This window comes from Poecilia formosa, unplaced genomic scaffold (genome assembly GCF_000485575.1).
Source record: "Poecilia formosa unplaced genomic scaffold, Poecilia_formosa-5.1.2 Scaffold62, whole genome shotgun sequence".
In the NCBI taxonomy this organism is placed as follows: domain Eukaryota; kingdom Metazoa; phylum Chordata; class Actinopteri; order Cyprinodontiformes; family Poeciliidae; genus Poecilia; species Poecilia formosa.
This window is the reverse complement of record NW_006800001.1, coordinates 300510-324500: the sequence shown is the minus strand read 5'-3', so window position 1 is coordinate 324500 and position 23991 is coordinate 300510. Positions and strand designations below refer to the sequence as shown.

Below are 23991 nucleotides of genomic sequence, written 5' to 3'. Positions count from 1 at the left end.
AGCAATTTATAATTAGAGCTAGGATATCTTGTTAGGTAGGATTCATTGCATCCACTTCTCAGCCAGATGTAAGATAAAGGTGAACACACCCCTACTCACGCGCGCGTGACAAGCATCCTCACCCAGATAAGTTCAGCAGCAGATGGAGCCCTAACACCAGCAGCTCTCGCAGATGAAAGTGAGACTTCCAGCGGGGTTTATGAGCAGTTTCACCGCCGACATACTGTCAGAGTGAGTGAGGAAGAGGCACATAAATGCAGAGCAGCATTCTCTGACGGTGGATAGTAATTGTTTCTATTTCAGGGCAGGAGCTCCTCGCGCTGCAGCGGCTAACCTACAGTAACAGCGGCGCGCGCTTTGGCGGTTGGAACACCACTTTTGCTGATATTACAGTAAACCGTCCGCTAACTGTTACTATAACGACCAGTTTACTAAGAACAACGTCGTCGAGGATGACAAGGACACATTCACAGACGACGTTTACAGCTGCTGTCTGATTTCCTCCGGCTTCGAGTCGACCTAACATTTTAACATGTGTCGCTTCTGAACTTCACAGCCTGAAAAGGTAGGCATTGTTTACATGCTAACATGCCCGGTAAACAACTTTATAAGACTTCCTGTGAAAAAAAAGCCGACTATAAGTGGGCTGCTTTGCTGTCATCAGCGTGTCAACTACATTACCGGCTTCAAGTGAAGAGTGGGAAATGGGAATTTAAATGTAAGCTGAGCTCTAAATCAGCTGGAGTTATTTCGCACTATTTGTTTGTCTTTTAAAGGGGACATGTACAGACAGGCTTTACATTTGTAGCGTATGTTACAACTGACTTAACTTTAACAATGGCTTACCAATAGTTGTTCCTATTTGACATAGATTATGAAGTTTTTATGGTGATGTAGTGTGTCTATTGTGCATTAATGGTAATTGTAAGCGCAATCAGAGGATGCAATTTTGAATAGTACTGTTTCCTCAGTCATAGTCAACCAGTGTTTCAGAATATCACTGAAAAGTTCTTTTAGGACATTATTTGAATTGAAAGCCATAGATATAGGTTTGTTAAATACAGGTGTTTATTTTTGATAATTTGATAGCTATGTTTAACAGTTTCTCAGAAAGTATTATATAATTCCTATAAAATCATTTTTAAAAAACAATGTTTTGTGCTATAGCCCAATCAATCATGGGTAAGACAGCTGGTTACTCAACAGACTGTCACTGACATGGTCCTCCAGGTGTGTGAACCACAAAAGGTCATTGATTAAGAAACTGAGGTTTCAGGGTGCTGTATCCAATTGTAATAATATAAAGTTAAGTGGAAGGAAGAAGTTTGGATGTGCATATTTCTCTTGTTGATCCCTTCTAGAACCAGGGATGACCTCTGAAACATTTTACCCACTGTAAAGAGAAAATGATTGGATTGTTGCTCATTTCATTTGCAAATCATGGTCAAAGATTTTGAGTCATGATTTAGGGAGCCATGTTGTCTACTACTGTGTTACATTAAGTTCAGAGAGAGGTAGCTGTTTCCCCCTAATGACAATTTTCATGATGATGCTAATTTCATTTTCCAACATGACCTTCCACCTGTCCACATTGTGAAACGTTTGTTAAACCAGTACCTGGTTTAATGACCACTGGTATCACTGTGCTAAAGTGATTGATAAGCATGCCTGGACTAACATGCAATAGAGAACCTATTGGATATTGTCATGAGAAAGATTTGAGACACCAGAACCATGCAAACTAGCTACAGATCACTATAAAAGCGATAGAAGCACAATTCAGTGGTGCCTCAGGCTGATTGTTTCCATGTCACAGCCTACTGATGCAGTACTTCATGCAACAAGAGCACAGATGAAAATAAGATACAAATGGTTTGAACAATTTGGTTCATAATTTACATAAGTTATTAAGTAAGAAGAAAAACACATATATGTTGTGGGTTAAGTGAGCACAAATATCATGGTTTGTATACTGGTACAAAATGTTAGTAGGAAGGGAGAAAACTGTGAGGTACAAACAGATTATATAAGGTTTGTGTGTCCTTTCTAGCACGAAAGATTTAGAAACCAGTTAACCCTGTTGTTTGTGGAAAAAAGCAATATTAAAACTCCTGAAACGTCTGCGCTTTTTAGTTTTGGTGTGCTGCCCCACAATAATCAGAGGAAATCATCTGTCCCAACTCTTTGAAAGCTTTCTTGTTTTTTCTTTTGCCTGTGGACAGTCAAGTCCAAACACACACATTGTAAGTTTCCCATTTGACCAGGATAGCTCTCTCTCGGCACAGATGAGGTCATAGTCTTAATGCTGTAGCAGAGATAGAGTTACATTAGTTTCATCAGCACCATGCCAGAGGAATAAAGACCACCTGCACCCCTATTCACATTTATATTATACCACGGTGTTGTAAATCACATATTTTGAACTCAATTTGTGTGATCTACCTATGTTTCTTTTTCTAAAGATAACTTTATAAAGAAATAATGTTCTGCCCGTGGTGAACATAATTAGCCATTTTATACAGTTAGTGTCAGCAGCTGGCCACATCTTAGCTTAACTAGTTGTAACTATGGTGTTCTATTTATATCTTTCTTATCACAAGTTTGTGTGCAGTGAGCATCCTTTTGACTTGTCTTGAGGTATGAAACTGAGTTTCATTTCATATGGTTTGAGTTATTTTTAAACAGACAGGATGGTCATGTTTCTTTGGTACATTTTCTTTACATTTAACAGCTAAACCGAAGGACTGGTGTGATGATTTACAGAGTGGGGTGAATCAAAAGGCCTAAATTTTATAATAAATTCGTTTATTTCAATAAGTGTCATTGTGTTTTGCAGCTAAGTGGCATATATTCAGAGCTTCATATAGCTAATCTGTCAAATTTGATCAGGGGCCTTCTTTTGCAAACAGAGCCTATCTTATTGGTCAAGACAGAAGACATTAGGGAGTTCACTAAACTGTTTGCCAAAGCGTAAGCAAAACATCTGATTATTGTGAATGCATGCGTGTCCTAAAGGTTCAGGCTATTGTGATGTGTCAAAACATGTCTCTTAAGCAAAAAATATAACCTTATAACCTTTTATCAGCATGAGTAGTGTAAAGGCCAACTTATACGCTAGTCAAAAATATGGTTGTTACTTTCAATTAAACAACCTGCAGCTGTCTCCTGCATTCCAAGGAGAAGCAGTCACTGATCTGTTTTGATTAGATGTCAAAACTACTCAGAAGCATTGAGACTTCATAACAAACCATCCACAGCTGAAGTCCGGTTATTGTAGATTTCAACACAATGCATCCAAATAGGTGTTAAAGGCCAAAACAGAAGGACATCTGTTTTGGCCTATTTGCAATTTCATGTAGTTACCTTAACTGTAGCTGGACAGTGTTACTCAAACACTGTTCAGATAAAGATTTTTTTTTTTCTTTTTTGCTCTTTAGTCTGAGGACTGTTTTTTCTCTTTTCTATAAGGATGACTAGTCACACTGAAAAGGGATCTTCCACGTCAAGGTTAAGTCATTTATTTTCAGCATTGGTGATTCAACTCTTAGGTTGTATAATTTGCAAAAAATACAATTTCATGGTACTTTCACTGGCAGTGGACACCCGTCTGCTGTTGTTTTTTTTTAAATCAACATGCTTAAGACTATACTTTTTATCCAGTACACATAATTATGCTCCACAATTGTAAGAGGTAATGCCAACCTTTTTCCCAGAAGAGATAACCTTTAAAAGTCAGCAATGTTTTCCCCGTGTGAGCCACAGCAGCGCTCTGACAATAGGGATAGTGTTCTGGATCGACCAGAGGCCCAGATCACATTTCCTGTTCCTGATTTAAGATCAACTCAGCTGACTACTGATACAGTCTGCTTCTCAACAACACAGCAAAGGGACCATCACTTTGCTGTTTATTATTTCTGTGTGTGTATGTGCGTGTGTATGAGAGAGTGAGAGAGAGCGAGAATGAGAAAGAGAGAAAGAGAAAACCAGAAATTGATAAGAAGATAGCATGATAGAGAGGGGAAAAAAGTAAAGGGTAAGAGTGGAAGTTAACGATCAGTAACTTTATCAAATGCTAGCACTGGAAGGTAGTCAGTTCATTCTTACTGACTTCAGGGTGAATTTAAAACAAAGAAGCCCTTCTCTGTGTATAATCACTTTACCTTTTGTGCAGTAATAGGGATTCACAGTTATTGCCAAACCTATTATTAGAAGTCAACATGGGAACCTGAGTTCTTAGTCAAATCACCCCTAAGGCAGGTGAGTTAAAAACAAAATAAGGTACAGTACGTGCACTAATGTTTCTGTGTGGGTGTGTTAAGGAATTCCTTCACGTAACATTAGGTAATATCAGACTCACAGAGTGTTGGAAGATGGCGTGTAAAGATGAGATGTAGAGGCCACTGATCAGATTAAGTCAGTGTTAAAAATGACCAGTCTCTAAGTATATTTTGCATGAAAGAAATAAACTGCTAGCTCCCATCAGGTTAAGTCCGGGCCTAGCTTGAATAATTCATGGTAATATTACTATGATACTGCTCACACAGTGTGTTTGAAAGGGGGATGTGCAATTAGTATTACAGTTTTTCTGACTCATTTTGGCACAGTTCTCGAATCATCCTCGACATCCTTTGCGAAACAGTAAGTGCATTTCTGAAAACAATTTATACAAACAGGAAAATACCATGGATTACCTGCAAAAACCAATCTGTTTCTTACAATCCTTAGTTCGTCTCTGTCAATGAATATCTCTGTCAATGAACATAACAGTCCCATAGTAATGACAGTCCTTGTGTCATTTTGAGCAGATAAACCAAATTTATTGTCATCTTGTCAATATAAAGGTTACTTACACCTCCTGAAATTTCTGATTGTTGGGCCACCAATTCTTGTCCACATCAAAAACATATCTGGCATCTGTTGTGGCGTCATCACGTGCTGCATCCATGGCACCCAGAAGAGTAATGTGTGCAAATATATATTTTCCATATCCAGGCTGAGAAAAAAAATCTTCAGTGGGGTTATGAAATGAGACTAAAATAAACTCCATCATGATCTTGTTGTGGGTCACAAACCATATCCTGATGATGTTGGGAGTCATGGAAACTGACACATATCCACGGCCTTTTCTGCCTTCTCCTCTGTTTTGCCTCCTAACGCCTCCTTCACAGCCTCACTTCTCTTCCTCTTCCCTTAGGCTATTGACTTCACACATACCTATGTTGGAGAAAGTCAGGATTCATCTGGGAGCAACTTACCAATTCAGGACAGATTGAGGAACAGAAGTCTAAAGGCTCCCACATACTCGGGTGTACTTCACTCCACAGAGGTGCACGCGTATTCCAAGCAGACTCAAAGTGGGCGTCTGCCAGACACGTCTGTGCAAAGGTAAATTTTTAGCAGAGAATTGTACACAATCACTTGCATGGATGTACAAAGGCATTTGCAACTTGTTCAAAGAAATGAGAAAGAGCTTGCTTGATGTGCACAAGTGACACAAGGATTTGAAGCTTGAATAAGTAGTTTTGAGAATTTCTATTCTGATCTGAGAAATGCACCGAAGTGAAACTGAGAAAAACTGTTATTTACTTTGTCCCAAATCTGCATCATGAGTAATCAGTGTCATCCGGGGTGTTAAAACATCAGTTATTTTATTCACAGTGTCACATACTTTGTCTACATATCTTCGAAGAAGATGCCGTTCTCATGACTGCACTCTTGGACATAACTAGCAATGTTATATAACCTTCCGATAATAATTACACTGTTCAGCCCCTATAATAGATGAAGTTATTTTAACAACTTGTTGGCCTGTGTGTTTGAATCTCGTCGGACGAGTTTTTGCTTCTGCATACCAATTCTCAGCCTGCCCACTGTGTCCAACATCATGAAAGCTTTGATACCAGCGCACTGCGTTGATTGCATATGTAGTCCTCAGAAGGTTGCTAAAAATCCACTGCAGCAGGAGGAGTTCATACCAATTGCTTATAAGAGTTGAAATGCAAATCAGCAGAGCTAAATAAGAGCAGTTAAGACGTCATTGGCATCATAACAAGTGTATGCTCAAAAGCAGTCTTTAAAGAAAGCATACTTTATATAGAATGTTTTGTAGATATAGCTCTCTGTGTGATTAAAATTTAGGACACTATTTTTGTTTTCCTGTTTTTGAGATATTTTCAGCTTTATTATCTTCTACAGAAGTGTTGAACGTAACGAGATGGAGAGAGTAACATGCATGGAAGTGCTACAGGTCAGAATGGAAGCATTGACCCGCTGTAATGAAAACTATTAGTGTCCTTCCATAGAGCCCTGGATCTACCTAACATATTGATTTTGCTCATATTTAAAATAATTTTCTAAAATTTTAAATGCGGATTGCACTGTGAGAAATTGGAAGGTAATAGATAAGTTAATTTATTTAAACACATAGGGATACATTCCAAGCTTTAGTTTATTATTTTTTCATTTTGTAACTAAAATCTGTTTACAGTCTATGGAGTATTGTCCAGTGCAAGATGAGAGACAACTGAGACAACAATGTAGAACAGCTGAAGGGTGATATTAAAGTAAATTGGGCTTCCCCAAAACATCAACAGTGCTACAGGCTGTTCATCTCCATGACAAACTGCGATGATACAATCATTAAAACAATTCAAGTATTAAGTGCATATAACGCAGTACATGGGCATATTTCTTAGAAGGCTCATATTTTTTTTTATTTTCTGACAGCATTATAATAGCTGTATGCCATTATAATGCAAATTCACAGAAATAAACATTTCTCAGTAGATGTAATGGCTCTATAAAAGAGATTTCCTTTTTAAATTAAATTACTGATCAAACCATAAAAATAAATTCAACAAATGACTAAATGAACTGTAGAGCTTCAGTTCCTGCTGAACTTCCAGGTTAATTTTAGTTCTATACAAACCGGTTTCCAACAGGTGGAATGTATGTTGTGGATTTACCATTGTTATTGAAGCTACGAGGAAAAAAAATTGTATTAACTTTGTCCCAATGAACTGGTTTGTCTTTGAGGTGTGGCTGAGAACTTTCATTTCACTTGTCCTACATTTAGTTTGGCTTTTTTGAGGCACCTGAAAGTTGGTAAACGTGGAAATGCTGGCAACATGTTTTCTCCTTGAACTGAATGATTGTATTCAGTGTGGATGCAGACTGTCTTTAGCTCCTTGTTGAAACATGCAGGTGTCCTGTTGCAGTTTCTGAAGACAGATGTTCCCAGGGACAATACAAAGCTTACAGGACTATGCTATAATTACTGGGGGCCTGATCATATGAAGAACGTAGCTCTCACATCTTATTCTGACTACACTCTCGTATACTTACTAAAAACTAACAAGTCACATAAAATTACATTACATTATGTGCAATCTGGTGGATTAAGAGAACTTTCACAAATATCTTGATTTTGGGAAACATTCTGTTGTCGTAGGTCATGTTAAGGTATGTATTCAGAAATTGTTGTGGCACTGTGGAAAATTTGTGCCAACATTTTCGAGAAGAAAAGAAGAGCAGTGGTGATCAGTTTTATACCAGCTACAGAAACATTACCAGAAGGCTCTGAATTTGAACAGCTATTCAAAAAGCAGTAGAATTACTTGTTACTTTAAATAACTCAAACCTCAAATTTACTGTGGTAAGATACAATGTTTTATTGTACATAAATTCTGAAGGATTATGCTTAATTATTTTGGTAGATATATGAAAAAATAACCCAGTAATTCTAAAAATATTCTAAATTGCTTGTCTGAATCTTAAGTGTTTCTCTTCAGTTTAAGAATGTCATTACTGCATATTCCCAACATTTGAGCTCAAGTGGCTTTCACAATGTTTTCCAAAAAAATAATCTGGGAAGTACATGACATGTTTCTGTTAAACCTCCTGTACTCTGATGTACTTTAAATAAAATCCAGAACAATCAGTTGTGTTCAGTCATCACCTAATTAGTAAATCGAGTTTGGGCTACATGCACACCATGACATCTACAAATCACTTTGACCACAGGCTGCTTGAACACACAAAAAATATGAAGATCTAGATTAAGTAATAAAATATAAACTTTTAGTTACACAACTCCAATCTCTACAATCTTAGGATGTTTTTAAGTTCATGGCATAAAAACTGTATGGTTTTTACTCGAAAGAGGCATTATCATTCAATGCAATCTATTTATGAGAGACTTCACTGTCATGAACATGTTTCCTTTTTCATGTAACTTGGAGTTGTACTTAAGTTTCTGAATGCCACTTCAACAAGAAGACAAATACAGAAGCATTTGTTAGCTCTCGTAATACTAATAATATATTCAAAGCTCTAACACACACTCCTGCCAGACAAGTGGTGTGTTGCTATTAATATGTTGGGAAGCAGCAAACTCACTGTTCTGAAACACATGTGCATGCATAATTGCGCTCAATAACGCTGGTGTTTGTCAACAGGTGATGCTAAAAATACATCGGTTTGCTCGCATGCACTGAAACTTGCACAAAGAGCCTCAGTGCTCCTTCAAAAGGAACAAATGGTGACTATTAATACACTTGCACCAGCACTGATGCACTAATGCATGTGAATGCACCATCAACTGTCACACAAACAGACCCTGGTTATGCAAACACAAAGGCCTGCTGTGTACTCTCAAAAGAAACAACTGCAAGCTATTAATATCTCGGGGTGCATAGGATGGACGCACACAGGAGGATGAACACATTTGGAGATTGATACTCCAGCTGCTCGGAAGCAGGGGGACAGAATGTGCCCAGCAGCTGTGGATTCCTATAAACGTAAGAGGGGTGGGTGCAGGGAGGAGGGGTGGGTACTCCCGCTAGAAGGTGCCAAGCATGGTGAAGTAGCTGTCATGTTATGGACCTCAGGAGCTGGTCCAGTATTGAGGAGCTCAGTGCACGGCATACGCAACTGCAGGGGGTGAAATGCTTGAGCATATGGAGACTAAAAATTGTGAAGTACATATATACTTTAACTTAACTTGAAGTTTAGTCTAGTCAGAAAGCAAAGTCAGCATAATATTTAATTTGCAGCATAAATAGAATTACTGCTGACAGAATATCTGTGAATCTCTCGAGCTGCAGCGAAGCCATTCAACGAAAATAGCAGCTTCTGCTTGCCTAAATGAACCTAGAGGATGTTATGGTGCAGACTAACTTTAGAAACAGGAAGTCACTGTTTCTGTGTGAGTCTCTGTCTGTGCATGGGTGTGCATGCACGCCAGTAAAGTCTAAGCATGTGTGTTTGTTATACGTGCGTGAATGTGTGTTTGTGTTAGTGTGCTGCTGCACCGGCCCACAAAAAGAGGATGATCGTGTGAAACGAATATGCTATTACAGAAACCAGAAGTTTGCCTCCTGCTATTTTTAGCACGACAACACTTTAAAGAGAGACAGAGAAGCAAACATACAGATCTTATCGACTTAAACTTCTTCTTATTCCCACCAGATTTTATCCTGTAATTGTATTTGTGAAGCACAGTTGGTAAATTAACACTACACCTAAATAATGTTCGCTACAAACATATTAATCACTGTAAAGCAGAGTTAAAAAGAAGTGTATATAATAGTTTTAATTGTTGTGAAGAACACTGGTAATATGATAGGAAGTAATCATGGGTGCCTCTAATCCCTCAGGGTGAATGCAGATGAAATCTTATCTCTCTAGTTGACTCTTTGAATGCAGAGTGCAGTGACCAAGCTGGTTTTGTGTCAAGTCAGATGTCATGAATCACGCTGAAACTCTGCCTTAAGATAGATCATTAGTGCATAAACTCCAAATGCAGGTGTTTGGAAAGCATTTTAGACCGAATCCCCACAGGATGACTTGATCTCACTCAGATGTATTCTTTTCTAAATTGCCTCTAACAGTTTTAAGCTGCACTTTTTGTTGCATGAGATGGATTTTCAGTTCCTTTTACAACTTTTACCAATCGCCACAACAGAAATATGTCCGTTTTCAATGCCTGCATGTCAGAAAGTCACAAACAGAATAGCATTAGTTTTAAAATGCAAATTGTTTCTTTGACTGTCTAAATGATTGCCTCGTGCTCTGGTATGTTAGCGATGTAGCTTTAGAAAATGGTTCCAGAGATTTCCACAACCTTTCAAGTTTGTTTGCTCTGCTTTTGTCACCTTTCCCAGTTGATTGTGAACAATTTGCAGACCATTCAGTTTTGCAAAAAAATCCCACAACTTTTATACAAAATGCCATAAAGTTAACATTGACTTTTGTCCTGGTATTCAAGGTTTACACACATTTTCAACATTTATGGCAGAAAAAGGCCCCATGCAGTTTTTCTGTGTAAAAATATACCGCAGGTGTTCCTTTTCTGACTTCCTGATTATTTCCTTTCTCTCAGGGGAGTTGACTTGTTTGGTGCTCGTGTGTGTTTTTGTGTATGTGAAGTGTTTGCAGACTATCTGAGTCCCCTCCACCACCACTCGCCTGGTGATTGTTTAATTTCCTTTAAAAACACACAGACATTCTTTTGGTAATACTCACTGTGCTGCTCTGACTGGTTCTTCAAGCTGTACCTTAATTTTTTTCTGTGTTGGAATGAAAAAGAGAACATATCAAGCTAAAAGGAAAAAGAAAAAGCGTTGTTGCATACTGTCAAGTCTCACAGGCCAGCCTAAAGTTAACTGGTATTGTGTGGTTGTTGAAATGCAGAAAAAATTGCGCGTTGTTCACATTTTTTAAAGTGTGACTGTCTCGCTTCTGTAAAGAGATGTGCCAGAAATTCTGCACTGTTTTTGCTGTTTGTCACACAAACAAATCTAATCACAAACGTTCATCTTAAATTATACAACATGTGTTTTAGATTTTTAAATTAATCTGCCGTCATAAAGTCACAACCTGTTTTTGAGTTTCAGTCTCATGTTATACACGGTAAGTTAAGTGTGTGGGAGTGTTTTCTTTTTCAGGGGAACTCTATCTACGTCAAGCACATTTCTTTATTTTCTTTCCCACTCTGGCTTACTGTAAAAAATGAGAGTTGGTTGTTATTATAGTTGGACGACATCAGGTCGGATGTTATCGGAATAATTTTAGAAGTAACTGAAACATTTAGCTAAAAAATATAAGGCACTATCCCAGCTGCTGTGATGTTAGTGACTGTTGCCATGACAGAATAGTTGCTGTGTTACAGTAACAGTTTCCATAACTCCATCTTTTTCACTGTCACTGAACCCCCAGGGCAGCAAGATGTATCTTTCCATACATTCTGTATCTATACTTTTGCATCAGTACTGAAACATGGCTTTGCACATTTATTAGTTTCAGGTGTCGGTGTTAGATTACCTCTATATTTGCACATTGTTTGCAAGATTATGCCAGGTTCACTTTTTCTAGGTGTCTTTTTTAGCCCTCTGGTAAGCTCTTTCTTTTGTAAGTTATACCATGAGAGCAAGTTTGTTTCACAATGCTGCAGTTGGACTTCTTGTACTTAAAAATAACCCCTGATATTTTTAGGGTTTTAAATTCAGTGAACTAAAACTTGTCTTGGCACGCAATTATGGAAAAAAAGTATGTGTTTTGTTCTATTTACTGGAGGTCTCTGTTTTGTTTTCTTCTGGTGAAATGAGTAAAACAAAGAGCAAAGATGCATATTTACCTTTGAAAAATTATAAGCAGTCTCAAGAGACATACATTCTCCTTGGGAGATCATTATTGATAATCTGACATTACCAATAGGGAAATATTTGTTAGTTTCAGCCCTAATCTAAAGGTAACTCTCACCCAGTGTCACAGCTTGACTGATCATCTGTCTTTATTTTTTCTGTTCCCTTGTACAGTGGATGTGATCCTCAGCAGTCAGAGTTGGCCATTCGAAGGGTCAAGCCCATGGATCTGACTGTAACTCACAGGTTGTTACATCCACGTCCAGATTCGGCCATGCTGGCTCCACAGCCTTCATTCTATCTGGAACATCTCACTGCTCAACATTGCTCTCAGTTTTCCCAGCACCACTTGCAGGTGAGGTGATACAGATAAAGATGTGTTCAAATAAACGTCCCAGCATTTATAGGCATGGATGAGACGAGTGATCAGATGCAGTAAGAAGGAATCAGTTATTTTAGTTAGTTCAGATATACTGTACAAAATCAACAAACTGAGGTTGTTCTTTATGTATTGTCACATTCCACAGTATCAACATTTTATTTGTACAAAACATGCCAGTTTAATGTAGAAAGACCTCCTACCACATTAACCACAGGAGGAAAGCAGCTGCTTTCCCCACAAGCTGTACACAAGCATACAACTCAGCAGACATAGGTAGCAACCAGGTCAGAATGTTAGCAGATCATTTCCTCCTCATTTACCACTGAGCTGTAAACAATATTTACATTTTGTTCCAGTAATGGTGTACAAAAATGTTTTTTAACCAATATTGGCAGCAGCTAAGTGTGACTCCCTTTAAATTCATCTCATGTGTACGGCGCAAAGAAGACTGGACTGGGTCTAATGTTTAATGTCTCATTTTTCTTCACAGTATAACACTGAACAAAGACACAGAAAGATGGAGGAGAAAAGAGAAGACCCACAGCAGCTGTTGCCAAAGAATAAAAATGAACAGAGTGAGATGAATGTGTTGTTTTCAGACATTTTTCTGAGAGGTTGTCAGAGTACAGACAGGCTGCCTGTCTGAGTCATCGCAGTGTAACAGTTTTCAGTGTAAATGAAGGGGATTTCCTTTACTGCCATGTATTATTGTATTCCAAGGAAATTCTCAAAATAACAGAGTCCAACAAAGAAAGTAACAGAAGTGTCCAATATTTTGTTTTGGGAAACCCTGTACTGCTATTTAATATTAGCTTGTACTTAAATTTGCTTGAAAGGAAACTATTTATTATGTTACAATAAAAATAACTACCCTGTGCACTTCATTGTCCTATTTTAATGTGTGGCAGGTGCTGTAGCTAGCAAACACGTAAAGCAGATTCTGCGTGATCATATAATCATGAAGAATCAGCCTCCTCATGATAGGGTTCCTGGCAGTCACTGCAGTAGCTCTCCGGGATACAGGTGAGACTGGCACTGATGTCTGTTTAAATCATTGTTGTTTAAAGTTCTATTTTACAAGAAGGTTAAAATGTTTTTTTTTGTCAAGATGGAATCAATTGTGCTTCTTACTGAATCTGATCTTTTTCGTAATGATGCATCCACAAACTTAATTGTAGAAAGTTGCCTTCTAATTACCCCTGAGTCCCCATACTCAGGGGTAATTAGAGCCCCTGAGTATGGACACCAGGTGGGTTGGGGGTGTTGTGAAAAGGATATATTATAAAACAATACTCCTTACTTTCAACATCTCATTGAGAACTGTTAGGTAAAAATATAATGACTTCCACAAACCTGATCTTTATGGGAGAGTGGCAAAAGTAAAACATCATGGAGAGAAACCCTGAAGCCATTGAGGCTGACCTCAGAATATTTGGAAGAAAATACTCTGGTCAGGTGAGACTGAAACAGAACATTCTGGCCTCCTTGCAAAACGCTATGTACGACAAAAATGAATGATTCTAAACATGAAATCACTATGGGGACTTATGGTGGTGGCAACATAGTGGTGTGGTGATATTTTTTTTAAAAAATGGGGATAGTAAAGTTGATCAGCGTTTATGGGGCCAGAAATATGCAGGGAAACTCTGAAACTCTTAGAGGTACGCAAAAGACTTGAGACTGTAAGACTTTCTGCTGGACAGTGACACTAAACATACAACTGCACGAAAAATCAAAGCCTATTCATTTGTTGGAATTACCCAGACCTAAACTTGTGGCTGAGAATGAGTGACAAAACTTAAGAACTGATGTTCACAACTCTCCCCATATTTTTTACTATTATTATTAAGCCAGTGCATCTGATGTTGTTTTGGTTACCTAGGCCACCCGTGCCTGACATGTCCCTCAAGCCTCAACCTACACCTAGTGACCAGCGAAAGGACCTCGCCCTGCGAAGAACAGGTGAGACTCCTGTTTGTGTTTGTGACCAGGGTTGCCACCCTCAGGTCAAATTTATTTATTTTTTTAAGATGCTGGTGATTTTCCATTTCATTTACTTTCTGATGTGACAATTACAGTGAAATCTGAGTTATACCTCCAAGTAAAAATTACTGTACTCCGTAGCTTAACATGATACTGTAAACTACTCTCTAAAAGTATTTTATCATGTTTTGGGCATAAGAAGGATAGAAAATCTAAGAGATTCGACACATCTTGATGTGGTCTTTGGGTTAGAATGAATTGAGCTCTAAGCATCAGATCTGCAGGGTCAGAGCTGCAGGACAGCCATATAATCAGTGCAGCAACAATGAGGCAAAGAGAAGTTATATAACCTTATATAACCGTATGTGTAAAATGAACTGCATGAGAATCCTGAGTATTTCTTCCTCACTGCATGAATTGGAGTGGGAGTGGTTCCTTTTTTTTTTTGGTACATTTCTGCGAGTACACCATCCATTACTTTGCCCTCAAACCTTTAACACAGACACACATCTACACACACACAAGGGTGCTTTAGTTGGCATGGCGACAACACAAACAGCTTTTATCTGAACTAAGCCTGCCAGTGATTGATTACTTTGTTTAGGTTTATTGGAGAATGCCCAATGTAAACGCGGATGATTTTAAGTATTCATTAGCACTGAAGTATTTGCACAGTTCACTTTAACTCGATTCTGTCGCTGTTATTTTACATGTGTGTATGTATTTGAGCAGTATCCGAGCCCACACTGAAGTGGAAGTTGAAGAAACTCATCTCGACAAGGCCTAACCCGCTGCAACGGAAGATCAGTGCCCCTCCTGATGTCAAACATAGGACAGAAAATATGGGTATGAACATTAATGCTCAGTCTTCTGTTTGCTTTTATTATGGCATCGTTTTAAGGTTATTGTATCTTTATGTTCATCTGCAGAGGCACACACTTGGCACCCTTGCCAAAAATCCTTAAAATAAATGTATTACATCAGCAAAATATCACACAATTTTTTCTTTCAAAAATCCAAACTTTATTTGAATTATATTTTTAAGTGGAAAAGAAAACTCCAGTATTAGGATTTTTTTTTTCTTTTACAAAATGACAGGTGGCACAGTTCAATTCAATTCAGTCCAATCATACTTTTATTTTTCTTTATTTATTTTGAACATGATTGAAGTATAAAATCACACACATGAACAAGGAATGCAGACATATATACATCCTAGTTTTCAAACAATACAGTCAAGTTCAGTCAAATTGATTAAAAAATGTTCTGCCTAAAGAAACCCATCAAATTTCATCAAGTCAGGAGTCTGTTGTTGTTCCTAAAATTTTAGTTTACAAAAATGTAACTGAAGCATATTTCAATTTTGTCTTTATTAATATTTTAAATTAAACAGAGATTTTACAGTTTCTAATTATTAATCTAGGACTTCCTGTTTAGTGCAGAGGAAATTAAATGTTGGCTTTTCAGTATTTCTTTAGTATAGAGTTCTGTTTCTGCACTGTAAAAATGAATATTTCGCAAAAGAATCTTGTAATTTTAGCAGAAATATGATTGCTTTAATTTGTATTTTGTTTCATTACATGTTTATGTTTTAATGTGCTTTTGGTTTTTCCTTCCATCCTGTCATTCAGACTCTTCCCCAAGCAGAAGCAGCACTTCAGCATCAGGCTGCAGCTCACCAAACGACACCCTCATGTCAGACAACGGGTCTCTTTCACGGGCTCCTGAGGTGAGACCCTTTCTCAGCATGTCAGTCACAGTCACGTCTTTTGCTTAAAAGTGTGACATAGTTAAGGGTTTCCATATGCATTTCTTGCTTGCGTCTTTAATGGAATGCTAGTAAATTTCAGCTGCCCAAGCTTTCAACACAAATACATTCTCAACCAGTGAGAAACAGTCTAAATGAAATATGTGTACAGTTTAGGGACTATTTCTTCATAGTGTAGTCTTGGTTTTTTCAGTGATGCTAAGAATGTTTGTTTCACAACAGTTTGAATGTGACGAGTTTTGGGAAATTGTGCACGTTCTGGAATGTGCCACAATAATTTAGGCTTGTGCTTTTCCAGTCAAAGAGGGTGCTGATGAACAATGGTAATGTAGCCCACTTCGCTCTGCCTGCCAACCACACTGCAATGCACAACATCACTGCTGGACTTCCTGCTCAGGTGAGCAAGAAATTTGAATTGAGTTTCAGTCAGAATTTTGTCGTTTTTGTATTTCCCTCTCATGACGAAACCACCGATAATTTCTTGATTTGTACGTCAGTGTAAAAGTTACAGTCCACAACTGAACAAAATTACTTACTTTGTGATGTGCAATAGCCACAACAACACAAAAAAAAGTGTAAGTGGTTGTTTTGTTGTTAAAAAAATCTTTTACTTTGATGCCTCTGAATTAAACAAAGTACAACCAGTTCCTTTCCAAAATTACCAAATTGCTAAGTAGTATTTGATTCAGACTTCAAAATGAGTCAATAAAACGCATGTGGAGGAAGCTCCAGTGGACTGAAGAGGGCTAGTATCCACCAGCTGTTAAATGCAGCTTTAATTGTTTTTGTAAGGGAAATTTGGTAGAATGGATTTGAATCTTTAGATGTGAAACTCTTTTGTAAAAAAAAAAAAAGTTAATAGCCAGGTAATTTCTGTCATGTAAAATTACAACAAGCATGCAACTATGAAGCATTTTGTTGTGCTTCATAGTTGAAGCATAACAAAATGGAGAATTGATGCTTTTGTGTGTTGTTTGCTGTAATGCTGTAAAGATAAAAATATTATTAAGTTCCTTTTATTAGTTTCTCTAAGGTTAATATATGTACACCACATGACTTCCACTTCCGCTCTGACCTTTTTGGTGACAGTATAAATGCATACATCAAGTAGTCAACAAGGCAATTAAACTCTTAGCTTTTCCTCGAATCACCCAGTTTGTTAATGTTTAAGCCACACCCATAATGAATGTGTTTCTACTTCTGTAGCATCTCTAAATTTGTCATTCTCTTTCTCTGCAGGCTGACTTGCGTGTGACAAAGCCAGTGGCAGCATTGACTTTGCAGTCTGTCTACGTCTCCCCTATGTCTCAACGCTTGCAGCCAGTGTTCATATTTGAACCACACATGGGGCTGATGCACCAGCAGCTTGTTCCTCGTGAGTGGCATTGTCTGCGAAGCTTATCTGCATGTATGGCACATACGTCATATGTGGCTCTGATAACTGTCAGTCACATATGCACGTTTGACTTAAATTATGCTGTCAGTGCTCAGAGTTGATGCTTTGACCTCATCTTACATGCTTAGTATGTACAAGTTGTAGTTTTATTTCCGGAGGAGGTGGATTTCATCAGACGTTTTTATGAATTGACGAAAACAAAAAATTCCAATATATATTTATTTAATTTGTGTTTACAGCTTTTATTGCAAGTTGACAATATGACTTTTAGTAATAAATGTCCCGCTTATTTGCAAACAAATAAAATGATCTGCAGTGAAAAAATATCTTTTATTTTAAATCAGAGACTGTTGTATCACATATGTGTCATCCTGCATGTCTTGATACAAGAGCACCCTCTACTGGGCAGATTACAGTGATGCAGTGTTACTTACAACAAAAAAAATGTCATTCATCCTGAACCAAACTGTCAAGTTTTGTTAGTTTCCCTTACAGTCTGTCAGCATGCTTCAGTTTTCTTCTTCTTTTTTTCTGTCCAGTATTCATTATTACTATTGCTCTTATTGTCGTCTGTTGTCTTTTTCAATTCCTTTCTGCAACCTGTCCTTCACCTTATTCCTTGTTGTCACTGTTTTTTTTTTGTTTTTTTTTTAATTTCTTGTTTTCAGTTCATAGTTTGAGTACCATTCCTCAGCAACAGCATCCTCACATATCCTCCTCGTCCAGAAGAGAAGGCTTAGTTGCCTTGGGCTCACATCGACCTGTGGAGCGAGCGCATTCAGAGCCTCTGCCTTACAGCCACTCAGTCCTGCCCCTGCATGCCGGCCATCACCCACACACCCACCAACAGCTCTCCCAGCTGTACCACAAGGCTGGATTGGAAAGGTTTAAGCTGAGCACACAGCTGAGCAAGGTAAGAGGAGGCAGGTGTAAACATTAGCATGCCAAATAGAAAACAATTACTCACGATTAACAGAGTGACTAAAAAAAGAGGATTCATTCTGTCAGAAAATTTAAAAGAGTTGAAGGGTGTAAAGCCTGTGCAATTTTACTGAGAATGTCATCTGACACAGATCCCGTCTGAGGACATGGACGTGGATGAGAGCGGATCAGCAACAGGTTCTGGAACAGGGTCTTTGTGTGGCTCTGAATTGGGCTCGCTGTCCGAAGACGGCCACCGCAGGAGAGAAAGCAATGCCAGCACCGACTCAGTTTATGACACGGAGTCCATCACTTCCTCTCGGGAGAGCTTGATTGAGACATCACACCCTCTCAGTCAGGTACTAATGTCTGTTCATATGCAAACAAAATAGTACAGAAAAAAATCTCATGAACTTTTCTTCAAAACTAACTGGTTAAAGCTTCTAAAGATTGTGGAAAGTTATTTAGAATTCTACGTTATTCTAAATTATTCACTTCAGAAATGTATTATATATAGAAAACACTGACTGATGTCCAACACTATAAAAGCAATGTGCCTTTTAAATTTTTACCTGAATGAACTTGCCTTACCATTAGGGGGCACTGTTGCTTTATATATTCCAGCAGCAAGGTATTTTTGCTCATCAAGTTCTTGTTCAACACAAGTAGAATTAAATTGTCCACATTATGTGTAATTTTACCAGCTGGAGGCAATGGAGGACCACACTTTACTCAAAGTACTTTTACCTCCCTCTGACTTATAATAAATGTTAATTACTTCCTTGTCTTCCCTTTTAAACTCATTTGTGCAAAACACAGAGGCAGGTAATCCTCAGATCAACTTTACAGCCAGATGCGCTGGGAGTTCCTACCTTAATTTGGCCTCATCAGTCTCATCAGCCTGTGATTCGGAGCCGCTCTCTACCACCTTCCACCTCCCTGGCGCCTACTTCACATGTACCCACCATAGTACCCTCTATGTCACTGTCCAGCCCTGCCAAAGATGCCAAACTGAGTTTTACAACTGGTGAGTCAAACACTGACTTAAGTAGTGGAGGATTTCATTGACTGTATATTTTGAAGGATGGTAATGTGACTTCAGAGCAAAAAATATTGGGTTATAAGTCACGTTTTCATGTGTGTGTGTATGCAGGTTTGGTTTATGATACCCAGATGCAGAAGCACCAGTGCATCTGTGGAGACAACAGCCGCCATGCTGAGCATGCTGGGAGAATCCAGAGCATCTGGTCTAGACTGCAAGAGAGAGGGCTTAAGAGCCAATGTGAGGTAGGGACTTTGCACACAGATATACTATGAGAGAAAGAATTTGCTGTCAAACATGCTAGAAGTTCACAACAAAAACCTTATTTCTGTGTTGAAGTGCATCCTCAGTAGAAAAGCCACCCGTGCAGAGCTGCTTTCCGTCCATTCAGAAAACCACGTGTTAATGGACAATCAGAGGCGCACTGGTAAGATCAATAATAATACTGGAGATTACATTCACAACATATCTATGACACTTCTTCACTATACTATCCAAAAGTATTCATACCTCTTGAATGTTTTTTCATATTTTTTTTCCATTGCAACCACAAATTTCAATGTGGGAATTTTATTGTTTATATGTTGCTAAGCTTAACTGTATGAAATAAAGATTAGACTTGAGTTTAACAATCATTCCAATTTCATCTTATGCTGGATCTAAACCATTCTCTTGTAAATCCGGCTCCATAATTGGCGCTGTTGTCCCAGAAGATGAATTTCCATCGCAGTCTCAAGTTTTCTTTGAGGTTTTCCCTGTTCATAGCTCCATTTCTTCTCCTCATCAACTCTGATGGACTTCCATGTCCTTGCTAAAGTATGAGGCTTCCACCACCATGTTTCATGGTTCACAGTGAAGGTGGTGTGTTCAGGGTAATGTGCAGTATTAGCTTCCTGCCCTTACACTCCGTTTCACCTATAGGCCGTAAAGTGTAGTTTTGGTTCTGTCTAACTACAACACCTTCAAACATGTTCGCTGTGTTCCCTACATTGCTTCTGGAAAACTATAAACTGAACATGTATGTCTTTCTTTCATCAGTGGCTTTCTACTTGCCACTTTTTCATAAAGACCAGACTTGTTGAGTCTGCGTATGAACAGATTCTTCCACCTGAGTTGCGGATCTATGCTAATCCTCAGGAGTTAACACGGGCCTCTTGGCTTCTTCTCTGTTTAATGTTTTGCTTGTCTGACTGGTCAACTTAAGTGGGTGGCTGTTCCTTTGTAGGTTTGCAGTTGGGCAAAGTTTCCCCAGATGAAGAACTGAAGAGTGCTCTGTCAAACATTCAATCACCTTTAAACTTCTCCATAGTTTTATACCTGGAGAAGTACAAAACTTAGTTTTTGTGATCCTGTTTGTTCACTACTGTTCTCAAACAAACCTTTCCTCTGTCCAACAAAATCTCAATGAAGTAATTAAAGTTGATGGCATGTTTGTGCACATTCTGTACATATGTAAATGTGATATATTTATAACTCTTAAATACTACAAATATTTCCATGCAGGTTCACGTACTTTTGTGGACCTACCATGTGGAGGTGTGGGGGTGAGTCCTGCACAGGCACATGCACACACGCGCACATCAACACACAATTACACACAATACAGATCTGTTTTAAAACTCTAGTCATGTGGGAATATTTCCACTCATCTAATTGCATTACTGAACAGCAAACATTACATGGCTTATTATGCCTTATTACACAATTTAGATAATGATACTACCAATTGCTCATGCTATTGTTTTTGGCTGAGATAACTTTGAAACCTCAAAAAAAATCAAAGTCTGTACTATAGTCAAAGGGGGAAGAAACAACAAGGGAAAGCATACAAGTAAAGTGCTGAAAATGTATATATATATTTTCCTATTTTCCTATGGAACCCTAAAAAGGGATGTAGGATAAATAAAATGATATTATGTTTATAGTAAAGAAAGAAAACCCTGAAGGGGGATGGGTGGCAGCTGATAAGAGCACCGATATGCCTGGATTTCCGGCCTTTAGCTGCTAGAGTGAAGAGGGGTGATTGAAACAAGATGGTAAACCTCGTGAAAAAAGAAATTCCTGTAATTTCAGCATTCCCCTAACAGCACAGTAGACCGCCAGCAGAGATAACTTTTTGAAGAGTCGGGTCACATACATACGCATACACACTTTTGTCATTAAACAATGAAATACTTTGTCTGAGATGTTTTCAAAAGTAAATAGACTTTGCCATTGTAATGACAAACTATTTGACCCTCTCCGACGGTCTCCATGCTCTGATCAGCTAATCCTGTAATAACATGTAACAGGAACACTGTAACATTTTTATGAATAAAATCTAATTGTGATTCGCTTTCCATTGTTTTATAAACAGGTGGACATTGATACAGTTTGGAATGAGCAACACACAGCAGCTGCTTCCCAAGTAGCAGCAGGATGCGTCATAGACCTGGCCCTTAAAGTGGCACAGAGAGAGCTGAAGGTGGGATGGATGGATGGATGGATGGATGGATGGATGGATGGATGGATGGATGGATGGATGGATGGATGTATGGATGTATGTATGTATGTATGTATGTTTTGGGCTACATTTTTCATACTTAACTATTACGTAGCAGTGAAACTAGTTATGTACTGACAGAGACTGACAGGTCACTCAGTGATGATGAAGCCATAACTCCAAATTCAATACATACAACTGATTAAATTTTGCCAAAATTCCAGTCAACTTTAGAAAAAAAGTAAACTGCTTAGGTGTGAAATCTATCAACTACTTGGGGAATGTATGTAGCTGGAATTAAAAACAATATTTTTAATTACAATTAGCAAAAAAAGGATTTTCATAATTCAAACTGACCTCAACTAGAGTAGCTCAATATGATTACATTAAAACAAAAACAAAATAAGAGTTCTTGTTTATACTGCTTGAATTAAGTATGTTATAGACAGTGTTTACTGTGCAGTGTAATGGACAGCTGTTTCACAGTAAATGAAGGTGTTTGCAGCTCCTCTTTTGTTATCCTTTATTTATATCTAAAACAATTTCATGTTAATGTTTTAATACCTTTATGTTTCAGAATAAGTTGTTATAACAGTGAGGTGTTAAGACTGTTTTCTGTTTTCTTACAGAATGGATTTGCAGTGGTGAGACCTCCTGGACACCATGCTACTCGTTCTTCTCCTCTGTAAGTACAGAAGCATGCACACACATACTCACAAATGCATACCGGGAGCTAAGGGGGCTGCAAAGTTTGTTTGTTTTTTCGGATAAATCAGCTATAGTATACTTGTGAAGAAGAAAAAGAGAGAGAGGGTGCCATAGTGTGTCTATGTTAAGGTATGAGTGGTGTGCACTATCTGCCCAGTGCCAGAGGCAATCTACCTCCTCTACTGTTTCTTTACAGCTTTCGAGACACAAAGCAAAGCACCTCAAAAGAGACGTGCAGGAGCTGTGTATCCACACACCCTGCAGATGTGCTGTGTGTGGATACGTGTGGATGTGCATATCTGTGTGCATTGATTTGTGTCACCCTTTGATAGCAGGCATTAGCCAAATAACCACATTCAGCTGGGGCTGTGTGTGTGAGCTCAGCAGTGCTTGTCACTGGTTATTTATGGCGTGATAATGATTTTTCTTGATGAGCTAAGTTTGGACAGCTTATGATGTACATTGTTCACGCACACACACACCACACACGCATGCATGCACGTAGGCAATCACACTTTACACCCCAATGCTGACACTGCCTTTTCCAAAATTCCTCCATTGTTTTTCATGCATCAACATTTTCTTTGCATACTTCTGTAGTAGACAGCCAGCATTAGTGAGTTCTGTGAGTTCATTTCTCAGAAATCATCCCTCGCGTCCCGTCAGCTTTCTGGCAGAATTACCATTTCAAATGTGTCTTAAATTTTATGATAAGCTTCGGTTTGTCATGAAATGCGTGGCTTCTGCACTGCTCAGGAGTGAGACACTTTAGAGTCAGCATAACATTCTATTAATGGAAGCCATTTTTGTTTTGTCCGCTGAGAAAATGCGAACACTGAAGAACCTAAAACACAATAATATTCCTAAATGACTTGCAATAGACGTTAACGTGGCAGGAGTCAGCACTGGGGCTGTCATGGCTTGAGAAGGCACCACACACAGCCAAAGAACTGTCTTACAGGTTCCTACGGGGCCACATGTGGATTTTGTGAAATTAATTTGCAAAAGATGCACAGTGATAAACACATGTGGCTGCCACTCTTCCTGTTTGTTTGTCCACAGGGGCTTCTGTTACTTCAACTCTGTGGCCATCGCAGCCAAGCAGCTCCAACACAAACTCAGTGTCAGCAAGATCCTCATAGTAGACTGGGTAAGGACCAGAACATCGATCAGCGTCACCCTTCTCTTCATGGAGACATTACAAACATACAGAGTGAAAGTAGATGTTTTCTAGGTGCAAAAAACAAAGACCCAGACTTACAGTAGCAATCCCAATCACAATTTAGATAACAGTTATTTCTGTTATCCACGTGTGAGTCGAACTGTCACATGTGCTTTAGAGTAAATTCAAAATCACACACAGGCACATAAAAGTTCACCGAGGCATACATATGCCGATCCAGAGCCAGCCGCTGTCTCTGCTGAACATGTGTGTATTTGAGTCTGCACAATATCTTTACAAAGGACACACAATATAGTATATTATTTTATGAAACTACAGTTATTATTACATCAAACAAAAAAGAGTAAGTACTTTTGCCACTGATGTGAAAAATTATGCAAGTCTTACAAACTGTGTTCACTTTGTATCAGTTTATGTAAGATTTTTTTGATGTATTTGTGGTTACCCTTACTGTGCAAATTATATATATATATATATATATATA

At 38.4% G+C, this 23991-nt stretch overlaps 1 protein-coding gene across 3 annotated transcripts in view; it reads left to right on the top strand.

Annotated features, from left to right (window-relative positions):
- The window catches only part of LOC103139515 (histone deacetylase 7-like), a 47698-nt gene that overhangs the window by 10169 nt on the left and 13538 nt on the right, over positions 1-23991 (top strand). Inside the window, exons 1-19 of one of the 3 annotated variants that reach the window (XM_007554175.2) lie at positions 114-565; positions 5195-5385; positions 11817-11997; positions 12515-12599; positions 12933-13047; positions 13907-13986; positions 14740-14853; positions 15639-15736; positions 16074-16172; positions 17015-17150; positions 17840-18084; positions 18245-18451; positions 18912-19119; positions 19246-19379; positions 19474-19561; positions 20638-20678; positions 21491-21598; positions 22246-22301; positions 23387-23474. In XM_007554175.2, coding sequence (XP_007554237.1) covers positions 11866-11997; positions 12515-12599; positions 12933-13047; positions 13907-13986; positions 14740-14853; positions 15639-15736; positions 16074-16172; positions 17015-17150; positions 17840-18084; positions 18245-18451; positions 18912-19119; positions 19246-19379; positions 19474-19561; positions 20638-20678; positions 21491-21598; positions 22246-22301; positions 23387-23474 — 2034 coding nt within the window. In that variant the 5' untranslated portion in view covers positions 114-565; positions 5195-5385; positions 11817-11865. Of the gene's footprint in view, positions 1-113; positions 566-5194; positions 5386-11816; positions 11998-12514; positions 12600-12932; positions 13048-13906; positions 13987-14739; positions 14854-15638; positions 15737-16073; positions 16173-17014; positions 17151-17839; positions 18085-18244; positions 18452-18911; positions 19120-19245; positions 19380-19473; positions 19562-20637; positions 20679-21490; positions 21599-22245; positions 22302-23386; positions 23475-23991 lie in introns of those variants that run through there. The other 2 variants (XM_007554176.2, XM_016672571.1) reach the window with 2 other exon arrangements.